At 35.5% G+C, this 21,709-nt stretch overlaps 1 protein-coding gene across 1 annotated transcript; it reads left to right on the top strand.

Moving 5' to 3' along the window:
* Positions 1–2,092: 2,092 nt before the first annotated feature.
* On the top strand, positions 2,093–21,604 carry LOC138327350 (uncharacterized). Its single transcript, XM_069273380.1, has 12 exons — positions 2,093–2,330; positions 13,746–14,036; positions 14,650–14,747; positions 15,373–15,483; positions 16,126–16,230; positions 16,973–17,077; positions 17,369–17,713; positions 17,952–17,966; positions 18,494–18,757; positions 19,112–19,351; positions 19,764–19,838; positions 20,222–21,604. Exons 1-12 carry the CDS (start codon positions 2,146–2,148, stop codon positions 20,725–20,727), a joined length of 2,340 nt encoding a protein of 779 aa, XP_069129481.1. The 5' UTR covers positions 2,093–2,145; the 3' UTR covers positions 20,728–21,604.
* The last annotated feature ends 105 nt before the right edge of the window (positions 21,605–21,709 follow it).

Here is a 21,709-nt window from a genome sequence, read left to right as displayed (position 1 = left end):
AGACGAAGTGACATTACCAGGTAATTGTTGTCCGTGCAGATTAGTGTTGTAAACTAATGTGATACAAGTGGTGTCTACTCCACAATTATCAAGAGGAGCTTGACCACGATCCTGAGTCAGCAGTAAACACTGGGAAGTTAATGTCCTTAGCAAAGTTATCGAGGACATTGGGGCTACACTTGATGAACTCTTCAGCAACATCTTTTTCATGACAATTATACACAGACCATGTTATTGGGTCAGTAATTGAAGAATTGTCCCGTTCAATGAGAGGCAATGCTCTAATATGTTATCTGTATTGAGAGGAATAACCAGCGACAGGTATTGTATGTCTCAAGTGACCATTCAGGCCAATAGACCACTTGTTAAGACTGAGAAATCATTGGCTACACTAAATCGCTAATGTAAGTACAACGTACAAGCATATGTATTCAGAATTTTTATCTTTATCTAGTGTCGACTAGACTCACTCCTTATGGATACGTTTCTCCGTTTTCCTGGAAATTGAGACCGTGGCGTGGGATGATTTGTTGAATTATACATTTGTACATTTGAATAGGTTGTGGATATGGGACAAGGAAGTAATTCCAACCTTATGGACAAAACAAAATTGTCAAATTTCGAGGCGATCTGCCCCTTTATCAAGACATACAAAACGAACACGATTACATAATAGGATACGAACAGTAATGCGGGACAAAGTAATAAACTAAAAATATTAAACTATATAGCACAATGGAGCGCAATATACCCTTCGGCAAGTGGCAGCCGAAAGCCGGATCTACACAAATGTATCCATGCTGTTCGGCAGAACGCTAAAATATGAGCGATGACTGGATAACGATATTGTCATTTTAGCTTTGGACATTGTCAAACAGAAAAATAAAGACGTGCTGGTATTCACTCTCTGAGATGATTGCAAAACAATTTTGTCGTAATAACGTTATTCAATGCCTTTGTATTTAGTCAAATAATAATGAAAGTTATCCGAAAACAACTTACACAAATACATTTGGCATACGCAATTTCCTGACAAATATTTCAATGCATTTACAATATAATTCAAGAATCAACAGCTGTTGCAACATAACTCCGCAAATATTTTGATCTTTGCAAAGTTAGGACACCCTTTTACAATTCGTTTACCGTCTGAATCGAAGCACTATTTTATATGAACGATATGTCGTGTTGTTGGCACTGCGATTTGAACATCAAGTCGCGCGCCTAGTGTTCTTATTGTGTTTCAATTGATGAGTTTGTCACACACGTGCTTCGTGCATGCACACGGGTTGTATGCGATCTGTTGCGATATGGTTGTTAAGACGTATATTTACAATAGCGATTGGCACTTTGAAGGGTGTCTCGATGTTTTGCATTTGAAGAAGTTTGAGTTTAAACCATTTCCTTTAATTTATAGTTTGGTAAATATTTCGGTAGGCCTATGTGTTAAATTCTCGTAAATGAACGAATATATAGATGACATGTATGTTAGAACTCTTAAGACTAACTGTTTTGAGAATTTCAGGAACGTAATGAGCGTATAGGCACCTTCATCAGTGAAAAGGTTCTGTATTGAGTTTGAACATCTGCATACTTTTTAAAAACCCGTGGATATCTTGTAATATCGAAAATGGTACGTGATTCTTAACCAGTGTCAAATAGCAGATCGTTGCATAATGGAATAGATACATCTTTTTTATTCAGAGGAATTTGGTGGGTATTACCCGTATTGACAGATTAGTTCACATGTCCCTGCCCTTGTGTATGTTGTAGCATATTTTAATTTCATCACATATCCTTTATTGCCGGTAAGGAATTCCCTACCAGATCTTATTAAAATGTTCATCACTGCATACTGCATACTCACAAAACCTACCCCTAGAACTTACCACACAACCCGGCTGTTAATAAGGAGGAATACAACAACATACGGTGGTATTACTTCTACACACTGATCAAAGCACCGCCGTAGATCGGTGGTTTAATAAAAAAAACATTATCGAGATAGTGAACCCGGTATAAATCAACTGTTTGATACACATAGGCTCATTTCAATCTTCTCTCGTCTTAAGTTTGGCCGATACACAATAGAACTTTAAAGCTCAGCTACCTTTTCAGGTGAAACAGCTTTGCGCATGTCTACGAATGAACAAAAACATAACAAGGCTGATACACACATTTGCGTACATATATATAGAGAGTGTTGGGGACCAGACAGGTATACAATACTCGGTACAGCTGTACCGTCCTCGGGTAAACATGGCTGTCGGGAGGTACTTGTTGCTGCTACTGCTGATAACAGCATTGGTGTCCCCCTTGTCAGCAGGACGGTAAGTTTGTCTAAATCTCCTTTTTTGTAATAATGTATAGTTTGCCTATTTGAAATTTCTGTCTCACGCCTGTTGTTCAGATTCTATGGAAGAGCAGATCGAGTATTAACATTATTAAATCAGCTTATGAAGAATATGACGATTTTTTACCTCTGCCAAATTTTGTCAGTAGTTCCATTAATGACATTATCAATGTGTACCTATCTTATCGATATATAATAACACTAACATTATTGTTATTCGTACCACTGTCAAACGCTGCCATGAGCAAATTATTATGCAGTACATCGTCAACATGAAGCTATGCTTTGATTGATGTAATATGTACAAGGCCCCAATGTTTTCAACCGAAATTAAGCTAAAAATGTCAGATTTTACACCATGGACCAGTTCATTATTGACACTGAAAACCTATGCTTGCAAGTCCTGCATGGACGAATCAGTCATATACAAACATGAATAATAATTACGCTATTGCAGATAGAAATTTTATGCCAATAAAGAGTTGCCCCAAATCAACTTTAGGATAACAGTCAGCGCAATCGATGCTGTTCAATTTTGACAAAAAATTAAGATTTGCTTTAATATATATCTTAACGAAACTGGCGCTTTGCCCCTTTTTGTCCGGATTTTACAAGACAAGTACATTTACTCCTTTTGTCAAAAAGTCCTTTTTTGATTTGGACATTTATTCTGCAATAAAACTAAGCGACAGTTCTTCTGTTATGTGGTCAATTGGTCAGCCTGGACACACAATAGAACTTCGGTATTTACAGAAAACCTGTTTATCAACAAATGGATCGTATCGTTTCCGAAATGGTATTAGGGCAAACAAACGTAAATGGGCACCCAAAAAAAGACGCACGTCGAGTTTAGCTGTGGTTTGTTGCTTGTATTGAGCAATAGTCACTCGGCGACTCTGCATGTTAGGTATACACAGATAAATAAAAATATGTGATGTTCGTTACGTTATATTATGTGTGTAGAATTATCAAATCTTTTTGTGGTTGTGTTTGGTTATCATTTTACCATTCTGGGTCCATCTCTGTGTAATATGAAGTTTTATGGTACTAATTAGAGTCTGCTGGGGATGGTGTATCGTGAATCTGTATTGATTGGTCTGCTGGGAATGTATACCCTTCGTTTGTGTAAACAGTTAACGGTTTGCTATACCAGGTAAATCAATCTTAAGAATTATCAGAAGCGAAATAACAGCGTCTTCTGAGCCACATGTAAAAATGATATATGTTGGGATAAATAATTGAGCTTGTAACTTTTGTTTGAAATTCGGTCTCCACCAGCATAATTATTTATTCTTCCCTTATATTTCTATTTTTCGAAACAAAATTTGTTGAATTTGTCATCATTGATTTGAAATTTGAACCTTTATATTTCACATAATTCAATTTATATAACGATACATGTGTGCGTATTCATTTCACAGTATATCGACGAGACCTTTAAACACATCCGGGAGTCATAAAAGTGTACTGTAAATAAATATTCATGAATTCGAAAAACAAGTTTATCTTCATGGTATTTGCCCGTGCCTGTTGACTAGAGAATGTTAAGTAAGACATCGGGAACATATATATAAGTAATATACTTTACCTAATTAGTTTAAAGTAATATCACCAAAAATTAAAGCTATGACGTGGAAATTAGAATTTTGAATTAAGAGGATTCCCATTTTCACTCAGATAAAACGTATAATTCCATTACTACGACCATATTGAACGTTAAATAACCAAAACACATCATCATTAAAATCCTTGTTTTTGTAATCAAACACGGATATGATACAAACGGCCTTAGTTTAACAAAAGGATATTTTTTCAAAGTTTATTTTTGGGAAGTCGCTTCTGGCATCAATATAGTGGTAGAGATGTTTTTGTAGTTGAACAGCTATATACTGAGTAAGTAAAGCTAGACGGGACATGTATCAGCTACGTATTTGAACTTAACATATTCACATCATCCTTGTTAACAGCTTGAGTAATTCACTATTAGCCCGAGGCCTTTTGATGTAATTAAAACAAGACTTTCAATTTCAAACGTCTGACAGTTGTACAGTAGTGGTGTTACGTATATTATAAAGCTTTAATAGACAACCATACCATAGCTAAACGTATACATGGACTGACACTGGTGTAATATACACAAATCAATTATTTAATACAGCCGAGAAAAGGGATTTGTATTTATTTATTGGCACGGTGGACTGTTACACTTGTATGTTTTCAATACCCACTGAATATATAGGTCAAACACTTCGTATTGAACATCAAAGCCATGCATCAGTTAGCATACAATGTGTTGAGTATATTACTTTATCGATGATTTAAATTTACGATAACATTATTATGAGACTTCAGTTTGTATTATATCTGTGCCCACAAAACAAATTATGTTGACAAAGGTATATTTGTTTCGAAGTTATAGCGGATATTTACAATTTCTTTTTTAAAGGAGTTCTCTATTTCAGCAGTATATGCTATATTTTAGTTCAAAAATAAATGTATCAAATAAAGCACACTAGATCTTAATGTATGTAAAAGTAATACAAAATATTGGGTTTTTCTAAAAATAATCGGGGTCAAGTGATTAATGTGTCTAATATTCTGTCTTAGAGTCATCTGCCTCCGGTTTGATGATTTATCATGTTCTACAAGTAGTCCCAACTCCATCAGTATATTTTAGTTAAATGCTAACGTCTGGCAGTGGTAAGGTTGATTGGTGGTTTCTCACCTGAAAAACTTAACTTCTTCCACTAGCTCAACCCATCACGTTTTTAAATAATTCCAGTTCTGTTAGAAGAAAGTTTTAAAAAAATAGCAAATTAAACAACCCTATTTCCGAATCGCCATTAGTACTGAAACCCTAAGACTAATTGGCAATTATGTAATTCAAAACATGCAAACAGGGATTTAGTTCTAGTGCACTATTTGCGCTTTATGGCATAGCAAGTTGACTAAGTAGACTTTTGTGAAAAACTAGAAAATCTGAATTTCTGTCACGCGCTTCTCACAATGACGGGGCGCTTTAAACAATGAAAGGTGGAAAAACTTCTCATGCACAGCAGAGAGTATAATGTTACTCAAACACCTAAAATTACTGTCATGTGTCTTTAACTAAAATGTTTCACATATGCTTGGATCATGTTGTATATTTTCTATGATATTAGTACACTGTTGTTTGTGTTTTGTAATGACCCATATACATATGATTTTCAATTTTTATTGTTCATTACTCAACCGTCAGCCTTGGTGAAACGTGGGGAGCTTGCCTGTGATTTGGTAGATCGATTTCAGGTTCATTACTCTCTTAATCAAACGGGTATACACCTTTACAGTGCCATTTTACTTAAGTATAGTGGCAGAGGACTTATATCGGTAAAACATATCGCCCCATATTCGTTAAGTGCTGAGCAAGAAGAAAACTTTCTGTAATTGTGTAAGTGTTTATCGATGTCTTTTGGCAAAGAGACAAACCCGGTGTTTCAAATCTATTAAAAACCATTATTTAGAAAAAATATACAGACATACTTTGAGATCACGAATATGGGAAACATGAAAAACCCTTGCGTCAAACACAGAGCAATTGAATTACAATCATTGCTTTATTTCTGTATGTGTCCTTAGTTGACAAGGAAGTACTCGAGAGAAGAACTCTGTTTAATTAGCCTAGTCAAGGTAAAATTCCTCGTGGTCTTAAACACGGAGTTTGTGTACATTAGTATGACGGATCTCGTTGATGTAAAAGAGACTCTTCTGGAACACCTGGTTCTCTTATTCTATTTCTAATACTTATCGATTAGTAAATTGCACCTTACTCACATTGTTTTGAGATATTAAAACAGCCGTATCACAACAATGTTAAATACGTTTAACCTTGCTCAAGCAAGACGAGTGAAGTTTTATAATGTCCTGCTTTCCGGAGACATTCACGCGTCGGTAACAAAAGCTCAGTAAACGTCATATGACCATAACCCAATAATACAAGGAGAATGGTTCAGTGATTGTATACACTTGGGATTGAAAAACAAGTTTCGTGAAATCGAGGTCAACATATGTCTTCAAGCCGTTGTAGTTCCTAGGCTTCAGAAATATACAATATATTTTTTTTAATATATACATGTATATCCAATGCTTTTGTACACAGACCTGCTTTCTGCTAACACTAGGTACATATCAAGTTTTGATGGCCTCATAACAAACAATCGCCCAGGATTCACGTTGAGGTCTGATATCAAATGTGTTACAAAACAGACGATTTTATAACCACGCTCTTGTATTTATAGTCGCATACTTGTCCGGGTATTAATTTCGGTCGACGTAAAAGTCTCAGTACCTATAATTCTTGTTATATTCTGGTTTGTTTTCTTTTATGGAGTATTAATATCCACAGATACGTCCACCTTATATATCAGCTGAAAATGAGAAGATAGATCTTAAAATATTTTCGCTATCGTATAAGTTGGAGCTATATATCAGCTGAAGATGAGAAAATAGATCTTAAACTATTGTCACTATCATATAATTTGGAGTTATATATCAGCTGAAGATGAGAAAATAGATCTTAAACTATTATCACTTTCATATAATTTGGAGTTATATATCAGCTGAAGATGAGAAATTGGAGTTACAGAATATGAGCCGTTGTACTCTAAACATTAAAATAAAATATGTGTGTACAAATCAATGGCAATTCTTATGGTATGAAATGCTTATATTGTGAACAATAGAGAGTTTTTCGTTCATAGATAGACCACAAACTGGATGTTGTTTGTCGCGGTCCTCTGGCAACGGTACAAGTTTGATGGTAATGGGGATTTAATTTTCTTGTCGGGTTTCAAGGTTTGAAAAGAATCGTGACAATGCTGATCCTGTTTAATGACAGTATGGGTATAGTCTAGTTCACAAACATAAACAAAACTAAGAACATGTTACACCTGACTGACTTGTGTCTTAGTAATGCTAGAGTTCATAATAATCATTTTTTAAAATTACAACGCTCATCTTGTTCTACTTTCTTCTTTCTTTCTTTCTTTCTTTCTTTCTTTCTTTCTTTCTTTCCTTTCTTTCTTTCTTTCTTTCTTTAACAATCAGAAAATGAGAAACTTGCACACAACATAACAACTGTATCTCTGACAGGTCGAATAGATGAAGAAGAAAGTACATATGGCATGGAATGTTCCAAATAAACAACAAAGCTAATTCGTTTGTTTAAAAATCTCCATGCATGGAAAAACTGGGTCAGATCGCGAAATCATAACTTCTTCAGGTTTATAAACATGGAGCACGCGACCAGAAAGGAAGTGTTACTTAGCCTCACGCCTATCTAGAGCACATTATGCTGGAAAGATTACTTTAGTTGGAAATGCAACCAGGAAGTAATCGAGAAATTACGGGTATTCAAGTGGTGTATTGGTTTAGTATACACACATGACTATACATTTTTATCAGGATATGACGCGTGCTTCTTTGATGTATCATCTATTATAAGACTCTTTCATATGTGGATATGAAGGCTAGGGATATTCTACCCGAGGGTCACAAAATATAGTAAAACCCGAGGCTTGCCGAGGGTTTTGCAACATTTTGTGATCCCAAGAAAAGAATATTCCTCTCTTTTATATCCACTTATGAAAGAGTAATTTTCTTTCATACCTCGACGTTTTATTGCAATTTTCCAACTGTAATATCCCGCCATTTTGAAATAAATTCGAAGAAATCCACGACTGAAAGTCTATTTTCCATACATGAAAATTACGTGATATTTTCAACAACAACAAAAATCCATTGTTTGCATCTTTTCTAGTAAAACCAGTCAATTTTGTGAAAAAAATGTTAAAATTTTACGAAGGAAATAGAAATTTTGTTGACGCCGTGACGTCACGAGGCTGTATTGCATGGGTAGCCATGCAATACAGTCTCAGGCGACATGAGTGTATTGCCCCAGAGCAGCCAGTATTACACCCGTAGATATGAAAGAAAAAGATATAGGCCTATTGACTTCACGAATTATAAGATTATACCATTATTATATTGAATCACTAAACAGATTGTCCAATATAAAACAATTGACAACGACTGAATTGTATAAAGTTGTCTCACACTTGAAATGTCTTGGTTTTTTCCGTGAGTCATGCACACGTTTTATAATCACATCACATTAATGTAGTACTATGTAGGCTACATAAGAATTGTAGTGGTGTTATGAAATCATAAAAGAAAAAAAACTGCATCAATCTGTCATCTTACACATCTTTGTGATAATATGCATCCTAATAAGTGGCATTTGCCACTATATCAATAGACGAAGGTTACATAAATGATTTTATAGGAACAAGATTATAAAACAAATAATACATAATGATAATAATAACAACAAAACAAAACCAGCCACAAAAATACAGGCGAACATGATGCATTCACACTTTTGATTAACCAATTGGTACGCTACCCAAATTGGTACGCTACCCAAATTGTTACGCTACCCAAATTGACACATTTTTAATATATACGAAGCAGAATTTGCAGTTTACAATATAAGCTGATAGTAACTGTCCTGAACAAAAATTAAGGTGCTCAATAGTAACTGTGATATTTTTCATATGCCGTATTCTTTCGTGTTGCGTATAACCTCTATTTAAACATGAAAATATGAAATTGTGAAAAAATCCGGGAAACACCGTCGTGCGACAACCCTAAAAACACCATTTATTTTAAAACAAAGAAAACAAGTGCTGAATGAGATATTTTTCACAGATATGTGACTTAAATAAACTAAAAAAGTGTTTAAACTTCCATTAAATGAATTCAAACATTTTTTATCATCTCTAGACATTTATAAATCAAATCAACTTTAGGAGGTGTACCAATTGGGGTACTCAAACCTGCTGACACAGGACTGGACCGGACACGCTTCAAAGCTCTCAATTTATAAATATATGCACTGCTGACAATTAAACAACTCATGAAATTAAAACTAAAGGCATCTATTTGTGGAATATTAAAAGAAAAATCTGGATTCAAGCACAAGTTAGAAAATTTTTACAATTGTCTTAAAAAGTGTACCAATTTGGGTAGCGTCATGTTAACTCGAACCAAGTGTTCCGGAGGATTAAGCGTTTCCGCTTCTTCAACGATGCCATCTTTAATTCACGAATTAAAATATAGGAATCGCGTGGTGTCAGCAGAACACATTTTTCCTAGCCAAGGCTTCTGATTCCGTTACAGTCTGAAGTTTTACATACCCAGTAATCTGGGCTAGAGAAGTTGTTTGAAATATTGTTTTTCTCAAATACATATATTTATATGATTTATCATTTTATCCTGTTCTAAAAATCCTATGATGCAATCCTAAAGCAATATGTATGACAGGACAGTTTATAGCATTTGGAAATAAATCTCTGACAAAACTATGTATGTAAATAGTATGTGTGCCTTGTCATTGTAAATTTTCAACACAGTCACCTCAAATAACGGGTTTACACAAGTCATACGTAACACGATAATATTATTACACAGGCACCCTTGGTCTAGTGATAGGGTAATATTTCATCACGTAAAAGAGTTCCACCTTGACACATGTGACTTATGTGAGTACCGTCAAAGATGCCCCAAACAAACCTATAAGAAATCCATTTAATTATACACTATAAGAATTTGTATCTATATAATTGACAGGTGTCAACCATCTAATGATATGAAACAGTGGGCCGAAATCTAAATTCTTGTTCAAACACTATCATTCGAAAATCTAAAATATGCATCGAGTTCAAGAGGAACATGAAGTCCATTTGCATGCAAGGGTCCGCAAGACTTTCTGTTTACCTCCCTTCGATATGGACTTTTCGATTTTTCTTCTAGTTGCCAAACGCTATGACAATTTGGTATGTTAGAGTTTACACATCCTAAAATTTGAACTCTAAAAAGATATGTATTGAACCACAAGAAAGATATGCAATATATATGAACATTAACGAGTGGTGGAATTAACGCTCTATACTAATAATGATAATAAAATATGTTGACCGCGAAAAGTTTTCCCATATATTTAGATACATAGTGAGTAAAACTCCCCGCGAAAGAACATGATCCCTACTGCACATTTGATCTTATGACTGCATTGCGGTGCATCAGGGATTGTATTGTGGAGCTGTCACGAATACATAATACTAAACCACAAGTACATGGCGTCTTACAGTACGTCCAGGATGTGTGACATCGCATATCTATTCATTGGTTACATCTCACATATAATTAGCAATCCCCATAGCTATCATCCTAGATGATCAGAATGCATTCTGTATTCACCTACATGAACGTATTTCATGTACTTCGTTCAGTGATGAAAGAAACGCTAATATGTATAAATTGAATAATATGAAGTTCGTTTTTATAACTTTGCACCACAGAGAGTATTTGCTCATTAAGCTGACAGAATTACTTATTCATTAATTTGTCTTGACTAGAACTAAATAGTTGAATGAGGATTTGATGAGTATATAAGATATGGTAAAAACCCTATGATTTTTTTGACAATGTTACGAGATGGATTTCTGGGACGTTTTACGAGAAAAATTTATATGAATGTTAGTTGTTAGAAGTATTTTCTCTGTTTCTTTCTTTCAAGCTGAACAAGCTTACTGATATGATAAATTATATCATGAATATTTGCTCTATGATCTGGATTAACTTACATGCATGAAATTAAGTGTTTGGGATAGAATTGCCAATGTTTAAATTAAATTAAAGATTATATTCTTTAATTAAAAAAGATGGTGTAATGTTAGTTTATACTCCAAAAACTGTAAGACCGCTGCTTACCTTTCACAATTTATTTGCGCCAAGTAGGATTATTTATTAACATAATGAAAATACATGTATATGTATACAGTGAAAGGATGGATAATAAATGTGCTTCCTATGCAATGTCATGCATTATTTATCTATCTATCAGACAGACAAATGGTATGTGTTTCGGTTTATATGGCGTTTTAATACTTATAAATGTGGCTGAGGTGACGCCAGACTTGTTTAAAAAAAAAGAAAACAAAAAGAAAATGATAATGTAAATAAATAGATAAATAAAATAAACGCGTCTGATTAATCATCACGAAATAAATTGTTTATGATCTTGCAGTAATAAACAATCCAATCATAATGGGTAAGTAATACGCATGCAAAAGTAGTGGTAGACTGTTTGGATACTTCACCCACTCGTTCACCTAGAACTGGAGGACCAGCGTAAGCATGTCAAGATATGTTGTCTGGTTAAAAAATAATGCCTCAGCGACAGTTTCGTTGTAAGATAGTCATAGTTACAGTTCTGTTTTTAAATGCTGTTCTCGTGAGCATGTCAGAGACCTTTACTGGCTCGTTCACTGCTATTACGGATATACTTTCAACCGCTTGGTCACTGGTGTTACGGGTATACTTTTAACCACTTGGTCACTGGTGTACTTTCAACCATTTGGTCACTGCTGTAACGGATGTATTTTTAGCCCACCATCATCAGATGGTGGGCTATTCAAATCGCCCTGCGTCCGTGGTCCGTCGTCCGCCGTCCGTCCGTAAACAATGCTTGATATCACTATTTCTTAAAAACTGCTGCAGGGATTTTGTTCAAACTTCACATGGAGGGTCCCCTTGGTCCATATTTGTGCCATACAGATTTTGAGGCTGATCGGAAAAACAAGATGGCCGCCAGGCAGCCATCTTTGATTTTGGCAGTTGAAGTTTGTTATCGATATTTCTTGAGAACTACTGAAGGGATTTTGTTCAAACTTCACATGGAGGTTACCCTTGGTCCCTAGTTGTGCCATACAGATTTTGAGGCTGATCGGAAAAACAAGATGGCCGCCAGGCAGCCATCTTTGATTTTGGCAGTTGAAGTTTGTTATCGATATTTCTTGAGAACTACTGAAGGGATTTTGTTCAAACTTTACATGGAGGTTACCCTTGGTCCCTATTTGTGCCATACAGATTTTGAGGCTGATCGGAAAAACAAGATGGCCGCCAGGCAGCCATCTTTGATTTTGGCAGTTGAAGTTTGTTATCGATATTTCTTGAGAACTACTGAAGGGATTTTGTTCAAACTTTACATGGAGGTTACCCTTGGTCCCTATTTGTGCCATACAGATTTTGAGGCTGATCGGAAAAACAAGATGGCCGCCAGGCAGCCATCTTTGATTTTGGCAGTTGAAGTTTGTTATCGATATTTCTTGAGAACTACTGAAGGGATTTTGTTCAAACTTCACATGGAGGTTACCCTAGTTGTGCCATACAGATTTTGAGGCTTATCGGAAAAACAAGATGGCCGCCAGGCAGCCATCTTTGATTTTGGCAGTTGAAGTTTGTTATCAATATTTCTTGAGAACTACTGAAGGAATTTTGTTCAAACTTTACATGGAGGTTACCCTTGGTCCCTATTTGTGCCATACAGATTTTGAGGCTGATAGGAAAAACAAGATGGCCGCCAGGCGGCCATCTTGGATTTTGATAGTTAAGGTTTGATATCCCCATTTCTCAAAAAGTGCTGAAGGGATCTTTCTCAAATTTAATATGTAGGTTCCCCTAGGGCCCTTGTTGTGCATATTGCATTTTTGGACCAATCGGTGAACAAGATGGCCGCCAGGCCGCCATCTTGGATTTCGATAGTTAAAGTTTGTTATGGCTATTTCTCAGATAGTACTGAAGGGATCTGTCTCAAATTTCATATGTAGGTTCCCCTAGGGACCTAGTTGTGCATATTGCATTTTGGGACCGATCGGTTAACAAGATGGTCGCCAGGCAGCCATCTTGGATTTTGTTATTAAAAGTTTGTTATCGCTATTTCTCAGAAAGTACTGAAGGGATCTGCCTCAAAATTCATATGTAGGTTCCCCTAGGGCCCTAGTTGTGCATATTGTGATTTGGGACCGATCGGTCAACAAAATTACTGCCAGGCAGCCATCTTGGATTTTTATATTCAAAGTTTGTTATCGCTATTTCTCAGAAAAAATTGAATGGATCTTTCTCAAATTTCACATGTAGGTTCCCCTAGGGCCCTAGTTGTGCATATTGTGATTTGGGACCGATTGATCAACAAGATGGCCGCCAAGGAGTCATCTTGGATTTTGATAGTTGAAAGTTGTTACCGCTATTTCTCAAAAGGTACGGAAGCGATCTGTCTCAAATTTTATATGTAGTATGTTTGAAAAAGTTTGAAAAGTAGAGAAAAGATCCATTTTTCCTTTGTCAGATATAGATCATTCTTTGGTGGGCGCCAAGATCCCTCTGGGATCTCTTGTTAATTACCCTGTCACTGCGGTGCCGGGCTTACATTTGATGCGTATCTTAACCACATGGTCGTCATCATATTATGCTACTTAATATGTTGCTTCATTAATCGCTGTCTTTGCTGCAGGGGTCATGACAATACATACGAAGATGATGACCACGATAATGACAGCAGTGACATGCATGATCATGACGGAGATAGCGATGATCACGACGACGAAGACAGCAGCGACGACAGCGACTACGACTACCACGACGACGACGATGATGATGACAAGGGGAGCTGCCCAGGTAAAGCAGAAAATCACATATGCTGTGACGAGGTAACACATGTGGTTACAGTGACGAATTGGGTAGAACATCCCTGTAACGGGTCGGAAGATTACAGGAGCGAGAGACGCTATGGAGGACAGCCCGTGTAAGTATGCTTCATAAGCATGTGGATAGACTACACCACATTATATGACAAAAACTGATATCTACATTGTATGACAAAAACTGATATCAGGAAAGCATTGACTACCGTTAATGTGAAATTATATTAGATAACTATCGGAATAATAAGAAAACTGCATGAATTGCATTTTTATTCTTTCATTTGAGTTTTTTGTTGATGTTTTTGTTTTAATGTTATTTACAAGGCAGTAGCTACATAGAGTCCGCATAATATCTACATGTTTAGATCGCACTCAAAACACGTGAATGTGGATTTGTACACACGCTTAAAGGTGAAGGAAGTCAAGTACAAATCAGATCAAGAAAACATTGAACTTGGTTTAGGCTACTGTGAACCAGCTTTTATCGCGGCGTCTTAATTTTACGTTTTTACGCATAACGACTTTTTTCATTACGATTTAATTTATAATTAGCGACCGAGTGAGTCCACCTTGAGACCAGTTTACGCGAATTCTTATCGCTAACGAAATAGCGAAATTCCAAGGCTCGCGAAAATAAGCTAGTTTACAGTATTATCCTTTATGGGAGGGCATATTACCATATTCGATTATCAAAATAAACTATTTTACTAACAGATGTTACAAGAAGATAACGATTGACGTGGCGTTCCAATTTTGTACCAAAGTTTGCTGTGATGGATGGGTTAAAGACGAATATGGCAGATGTACAATTGGTGAGTATTACAATTATTATTTATCATTCAGTTATATGTCTTTTTGTCTTGGTAAATTTATGAAGATATTGATAACGCCCGTTTGAGAGTGTCTGAACCTATCATATTATTATGTTTTTAGTGAACCTTACTTTCTCTTCTTACAAGTTGATGAAAGATAAAAAGAACAAAAACGAAGAGCTCAACTCATTTTCTAACAAAAAGAACTATAAAACGCCCGATTTTTAAAGCATCACAATTGGGAAGGAAATAATCACGGATTTGGACAGAAAAAGAAGCATGTTTTGTTTGTTTCTTGTGCTACCTGACGGTACATTATTGGAAAACAACCTGACCAGATATGAGAGAAATAGAAGTTAATAAATGGAATTATAAACTAATTAATCATATACAGTTTCTTGTGCTACCTGACGGTACATTATTGGAAAACAACCTGACCAGATATGAGAGAAATAGAAGTTAATAAATGGAATTATAAACTAATTAATCATATACAGTCAAATACGAATCATAAACGGACATATTTGTTGTACAGTAGGCCTATAATCAAATTCGTGATTTTTATTGGTACATTTTGTATATGGCCCATATTTTGTTCAAAAATTGTTTTTCATTTTCATTGTAGCCGTAACCGAGGATCATACTATTCTGTGTGAGAATGGCGGTACTCCTGATCCTGATGGTAATACTTACTGTCTATGTACCAATGAGTTCACAGGGAGGCAGTGTGAAACAGGTAAAGGGAGAGACACAACTGTAGGGTCTTGTGATACTGTCAAAGGTTTTTATCCTGCAACCAGCATTGGTGTTGTCTGAACACACCTGCATCATATATATATTTGCTCTTTTCGGCACCGACGGAAATGAGCTTTATCTTAGAAATTCAGCAGGTGCGCCGATTCGAATGACCTCCTTCCGAGGCGAAATATTGTTTGAAAGACGGGCATATTTAAAAAAGATGTTGGCAATTTTCAGTTTAAATGTGTGTGTTCTGAATAAATGTTGCAGGATGAATGTATGCATGGTCAATGTTTTAAAATATAAGTTGTATTTTTGGTTCGGGTCAGAAAGAAAAAGGTGGCTCGCCACTTTTGACTTTCTTAACCCTCGCCAAGAAAACAACAATCAAAAACAAAAGAAGAGGGGTAAAATTAAATTCGGTAACGTAGCATGAAACAATTACAACTAATGATTTAAAAAAAATAATTGTACTGTCGCATATATTACAGATATAAATAGTATGTGCTGCAATGACAATATATGATAATAGGCAGATATTTCGTTTTAAATCTTCTGATATCAGCAACTTTTAAGCATTTTTTGATAAATTGAGCGGTAATTTTTTTATTAAATGCAAATCATTGAAATATACTTACAGCTGTGTGTTCACCCGACTGCGATAATGGCGGCCAGTGTATTGCCGAGAATGGTCACTCGACCTGTCTGTGTGCTGAAGGCTTCACCGGAACTCGATGTGAAACACGTAAGTACTCAAGAGTATGAATCATTAGTTTGTATGAATTTTATATTATACTCGTTGTTTATGAAAGCATGTAAAGACGGGATAACTCATATTTGCGTACAAATTTCGTTTTTGTTATGAGCTTTCTGTAAATAATACCAACCTCGTTAAGTAACTGGTGCTAACGTTTTGATTTATTGTGGATTTCAATAAATTCTGAGATATATATATATATGTCTTTCAATAACGTATACTGCCAGTTACTGGTAATTGATATGGTAACGATTTAAAGATTCTCCACCGCTGACGAATGGTATTTTTCACTATCAAAAATAAAAGCAGTCGATCTAGTAATTTTCTTCAGTTACAAAAGTTACTTACTTTACACCTTAACCCCCTTTGAAAAGTTTGAGCTTCTAAAGTTAAAAAGATGAAAAATAATTAATTGCATCCCGAAAAAAATCCTGGGCACTATATACTATATGGAATGAAGTACTGATTACGTATGCACCAAAGGCAAAATAAATTATTCTATATTTTGTTTGTGCTAACTAGACATATATATATACGATTAAACACCAATGATGAATATCATTTATGCTCTGTCGGCGGTGGAACATCTTTAATTTATGCAACCATGGAAAGATATATACAATATATACAATGTTTTTTTTAATACACGGGAATCCATTTTTAAACAATTTATAAGAATACAGATTGAAAGGCAAATAACGATAAGCAATATATATTTTGTCTTTTTTAGCTGTGTGTCCCAAGAAATGCAAGAACGGAGGATCATGCGTGTCCCATGGGTACTATTCTACATGTGAGTGTGCCCCAGGCTACACAGGCAGAACCTGCTCGCATGGTACGTGCTTATATATAAAAGTATGTCCAGCCAGAAATGGCAATTGATAGTTAAATTCAGTACTTTGGTGCTTAACAATAGTGGGTGGTTTAAGTTGATACCTTTTATACATTAAAGGTATCAGTTACAGGAAATCAAGAATCCCATTAATTTAGGATCAAACAGAGTTGTTTCCATTCTGTACATCAAAGTCAGTTTCAGACGTACGATTTTAATTGTTTTCGTCATTAAGTATTATTTCTGGTTTTATTTCTCATTTCATTAAAAAAAATATCTGTTTTTATTGTACAGAAGTACGCCCAGGCACGTGTCCGTCTGTTCGCGACATGGGGGATCCACGAGCAACACAGGCTCCATGTTCCTTCGATGATGATTGTTCCGGTAATGATAAATGTTGCCGCTCAAAATACGGTAAGCATTGCGTGACCCCAGGCGAACCCACCTGTCTCCACGACGGCAAACACTATAAGGAGGGAGAGACATTCAATCGCAGTTCATGCGAGAAATGCACGTGCATCCGCCCGTCCATTCTCCATCACAATGAGGATGAGTTTGCTTGCTACACTATAGACTGCCCTGTTATCAGTTGTCCGGACTATACTTATCCGTCGAACTCTTGCTGCCCCGTTTGCGCTGGTGAGTATAAACTGTCATAGATTTCCTGTTTTCATAGAACATGCTTGTTTATAACAAAACCTATGAATTCCTTATTCCTGATTCTGATTTATAAAAAGAAAAATGTTTTAATATCGCGAATATCCACCTCTTTCTTATTATCGGTATTGGGGAATAAACACGTTTGAAAATGTTTGTTCGTGTATCAAATACATAGCTAATGGTTTTTGTTGATGTTTCTCTGATTGTTTGATTACAGGTACACTTCCACGTGGTAAGTATCCCCAAGTTTAAATATCTCATTTACTTGGAAGAAACGAATGCGAAAAATGTTGGGTTGTTGTAAATGACGGTTCTAGGATCCAATATTTGAGCAATATTTTGGATAGGTTTGAAAGGAAAGACCTAATCAACACGTTACTTAATTTGAGAGCTACAATGTCTAAAACATGCACTGAGAATGCTGTGCGCTGTGATATATCAGTAGATAATTATGTACTAAATATTTTCATATTTCAAATTGTTTCCCCTCTTTTCTCGCTAAAGAAGCAGCTTAACAAAGGGGAATGGAGTATATAATTTGTAATGACTTGACTTATTCAACTTGTTTGACCATAATATCTTGTCATAAAATATGTTGAAATAAAAATGGTAGATATATTAACTTCTTAGGATTGTTTCACGTAAAAATAAAAAAACACAAGGACTAATATGATTCTTTGAATAAATCTTATACATTTGTAATTTGAAAATGTCATTTTATGTGTATTAAATTTAAATGTCTGACGTTTCTTTCCCTAGAACCTCAGATTTCCGACTGTCCCACCCAAGCCGTCGATGTAGCAGTCCAGGAAGACAAGAACATCATCAAAGTGGAAGAAAAGTTTAAGCATATCCAGGCTCATGACCACCAGATGAATGTTCTGAAAGTGAAATTCTCCCGTAAATACTTACGATCGTGCGCCTGTAACTACACAGAGCTGGACGTCCAGCATATCTCAGTGGTGTCAGAACCAGACGCCTATGGAAGGGTAGCGTACTGCTCCTTTACAGTCAAGGTCGTCGGTACGTAGCTGTATATTACAACTCTTTATTGGAATGTATTGCGACCTCCTGAGATAATGGTGATCTTAATGTGATGTTTCTGGACTATTTTGTATTTGAGATCAAGACAACATTATCTGAAATACATCAAGCTCTTAAAAAATTGGATTAAATTTTACTTCATCAAAAATGATGGTAATTAATCCTACCTTTGTAGGTTTCCTACTATTTTTTCTGTGGTATTTACAAGTATTGTTATTGAATACCGGTAATGTGTTTTTGAAATATTAATACATTTAGCAATTCTTTCAAAAACAACCCTTATTCACTCTATTTGACCAAGAGATGATATATTTCATTACTTTATCATTGCAGACGTGCACTCTCCAAAATTCAGACGCTGTCCTTCTATGATCAGTGCCTTCACAGACCAGAAGATATCATGGATAGCTCCTAGTGCTACTGACAATGTCGGCGTCCGCGAAGTGAATCTTAGAAGCAAATACGGCAACAACACCATGTTTCCGAAAGGAAAGCATTACATTGAATATTCCGCAAAGGACTTCCACGAGAATGTCGCTGTTTGTCGTATCCCGGTCTCAGTCTACGAAAGAGGTGAGTCATCCTAGTATCAATATAACTCGGTGAATCGCTTAAAAATCCAATCAAAATATCATTCGTCAGGGTTATTTTCTAAGGATTTGTTTTATCTAAAATAAAACGAAAATCGATTCAATTGATCATCAAATATTTTCCATTAATACACACATAACTTGAAAACAATTTTATATTCTGCGTCTGTCCATTCTTAAGTAGAGATTTAGACTCACTTTTTCATAGAGGAAACATTTATAGACTGATGATCAATAATATATTTTACTATTTATTTAAGGTGAACAGTTCAAATATAAAAATGATATCGAAAGAATGAACTGTTCCTTAATTATACGCCTCTAATTAATGGATTTTCGATGTATTCTAAAATCAAGCCTAAAATATACATTGTAATTTGATTTTTATATTTTAGACACTACCGATCCTTCACTTCCAATTGGAATGAGGATGACTTCGACCGAAAAACAGAAACACACCATGTACATAGGTTTGTATGACAATCCATTTGATAAGCCGTATAGCATAAAAGATATTTTTCGTAGTTTTTGAAGTTGCTTTGGAACCTGGGACCTATAACAATATTGTCGCTTTTCCCGGTTACTATAAAACCAGAACATCAGATAAAAGAGTTTTATTCACTTTCTTGATAGTAAATAGTTTAAAAGCTCTTGTACTGTAACTGTTAGAGTATATAACTCTCGGCTACATATATCATTATACATGAGCATTATACTAGTAATTTCCGCGCGTTCAACCGTTAACGAAGACAGCGGTTATGTTGATGATACGTTTTGGAGATTTTGTTTATATCTCTAATGACTCTAGGTATTCTTTACGTATACATTTTGACTATTTTATATTTTTGTTCAGGGATTGGATTAGGTGCAGCAGCCCTCCTGGTGTTGCTACTACTAGGAACAATTTACTGCAGACATGTTCGTTCGTCTGTACCAAGACTGGCTCCACCTGTAAAGGCGAAGGAGTCAGAAGCATTTGACAACGGTATCTACTCAGGCCAAGCTGTGTACCCACCGCCGTACGACAACATCGCCTTCAAGGGAGATAAACAAGGACCTCCATCGTACCAGCCAGGTACACCTCCACCTGTCTATCGGGCCAGCACTGCTGCTCCAGAGTACGAAAGTATTGCTGGTGTGCCATCAGTGGCCAGTGGAGTTGATAACCAGATGTACATGGACGAAAGTCTGTACCACTCTCTCGAAGGACCCCCATCTGTCTCCGACAAAGGTGAGAAAAGTCCCCCGCCATCCTACCGAGGAGTCCCCAATAGTCCCAACAACCATTACGAGGAGTTAAACGTGAAATCTGTAGCCGACAAAGCCGTCTATGACAAGCCTGCTGGTAATATGGCCTAGATATCCGTCGTATGCAATGGAACGGACATTGCTTTCTCAAACAGTGATCGCTTTGCTGCATACTTGTATATATAATATAGATACACATTAATGTATAATCAGAAAATTTTGTTCAGATTGATAATAAAGTCGTAATATAACTTTGTACCATTGATAAGTTTTAAGAAAACGAAGTATGCGCTATATCTATGTAATCCTCGTTCCCATATGTTATATATTCGATCCGTACTGTGATAACGATGATAATATTCTGAGTAAAAGAGTAACCTATTACCTAATAATTAATATTAAATTTCACCATATTTATCATATCTATTACCAACCAACGTTCTGTCCAAAACAGAAGGCAAGGATAACCATATTCCAGGAAACTATCGAAGACGTTCATAGGTAATTGTAAAGAATTACGTATGCAGTTAATTCTCTTTGATCGCTATTTGTACAATAAGATACATTATTCAGAAGAAAACTAAGAACATTTATATAAAAATATTAATTCATCTGCAAATTCACTAATTAGATTTTATACTGACGTTTTTACCAAAAATATATTGATCCCAAAAAGCTTACAATTGTTATAGTAGATGCCATATTAAATAACACGTTATTTTGTATCTTTAGTTAGTTATTTTATGTATGAGTGTTAGATGTTGTTTTTCTCATGTTAACATAATATCATTTTGTTTTCTTACGTGATTGCATTGTTCAATTTATTAATTTGTTGATTAGAGAAATTCTTCAAACTAGAAAAAAATATTTGTTTAACTAATATTATTATCAAAAACCAAAAGAGCTACATTGAGTATTCTGTTATTGTCATTTATATACTGTACATTTAGGGAACATTGCAGTAATAAAGTTGTGTATATGATACAGATTTTTCGTTTTCTTATTTTATCACCAATTTATATAGAATGTAAAATTTTAGTTCATATGTCGATAAATGGATTTTTTTTCTTTTTTTCCCCTCTTAAATGAATAT

Source organism: Argopecten irradians, chromosome 1 (genome assembly GCF_041381155.1).
Source record: "Argopecten irradians isolate NY chromosome 1, Ai_NY, whole genome shotgun sequence".
In the NCBI taxonomy this organism is placed as follows: Eukaryota; Metazoa; Mollusca; class Bivalvia; order Pectinida; family Pectinidae; genus Argopecten; species Argopecten irradians.
This window is presented reverse-complemented; position numbering and strand designations above follow the sequence as displayed.

Bases quoted from the DNA above. Each gene is read 5' to 3' on its own strand.
- LOC138327350 (XM_069273380.1), top strand. From the start codon at position 2,146: ATGAACAAAAACATAACAAGGCTGATACACACATTTGCGTACATATAT. The intron at 15,484-16,125 runs GTAAAGGGAGAG...ATATACTTACAG, and splicing joins AGGGAGGCAGTGTGAAACAG to CTGTGTGTTCACCCGACTGC. The intron at 17,078-17,368 runs GTACGTGCTTAT...TTTATTGTACAG, and splicing joins AGGCAGAACCTGCTCGCATG to AAGTACGCCCAGGCACGTGT.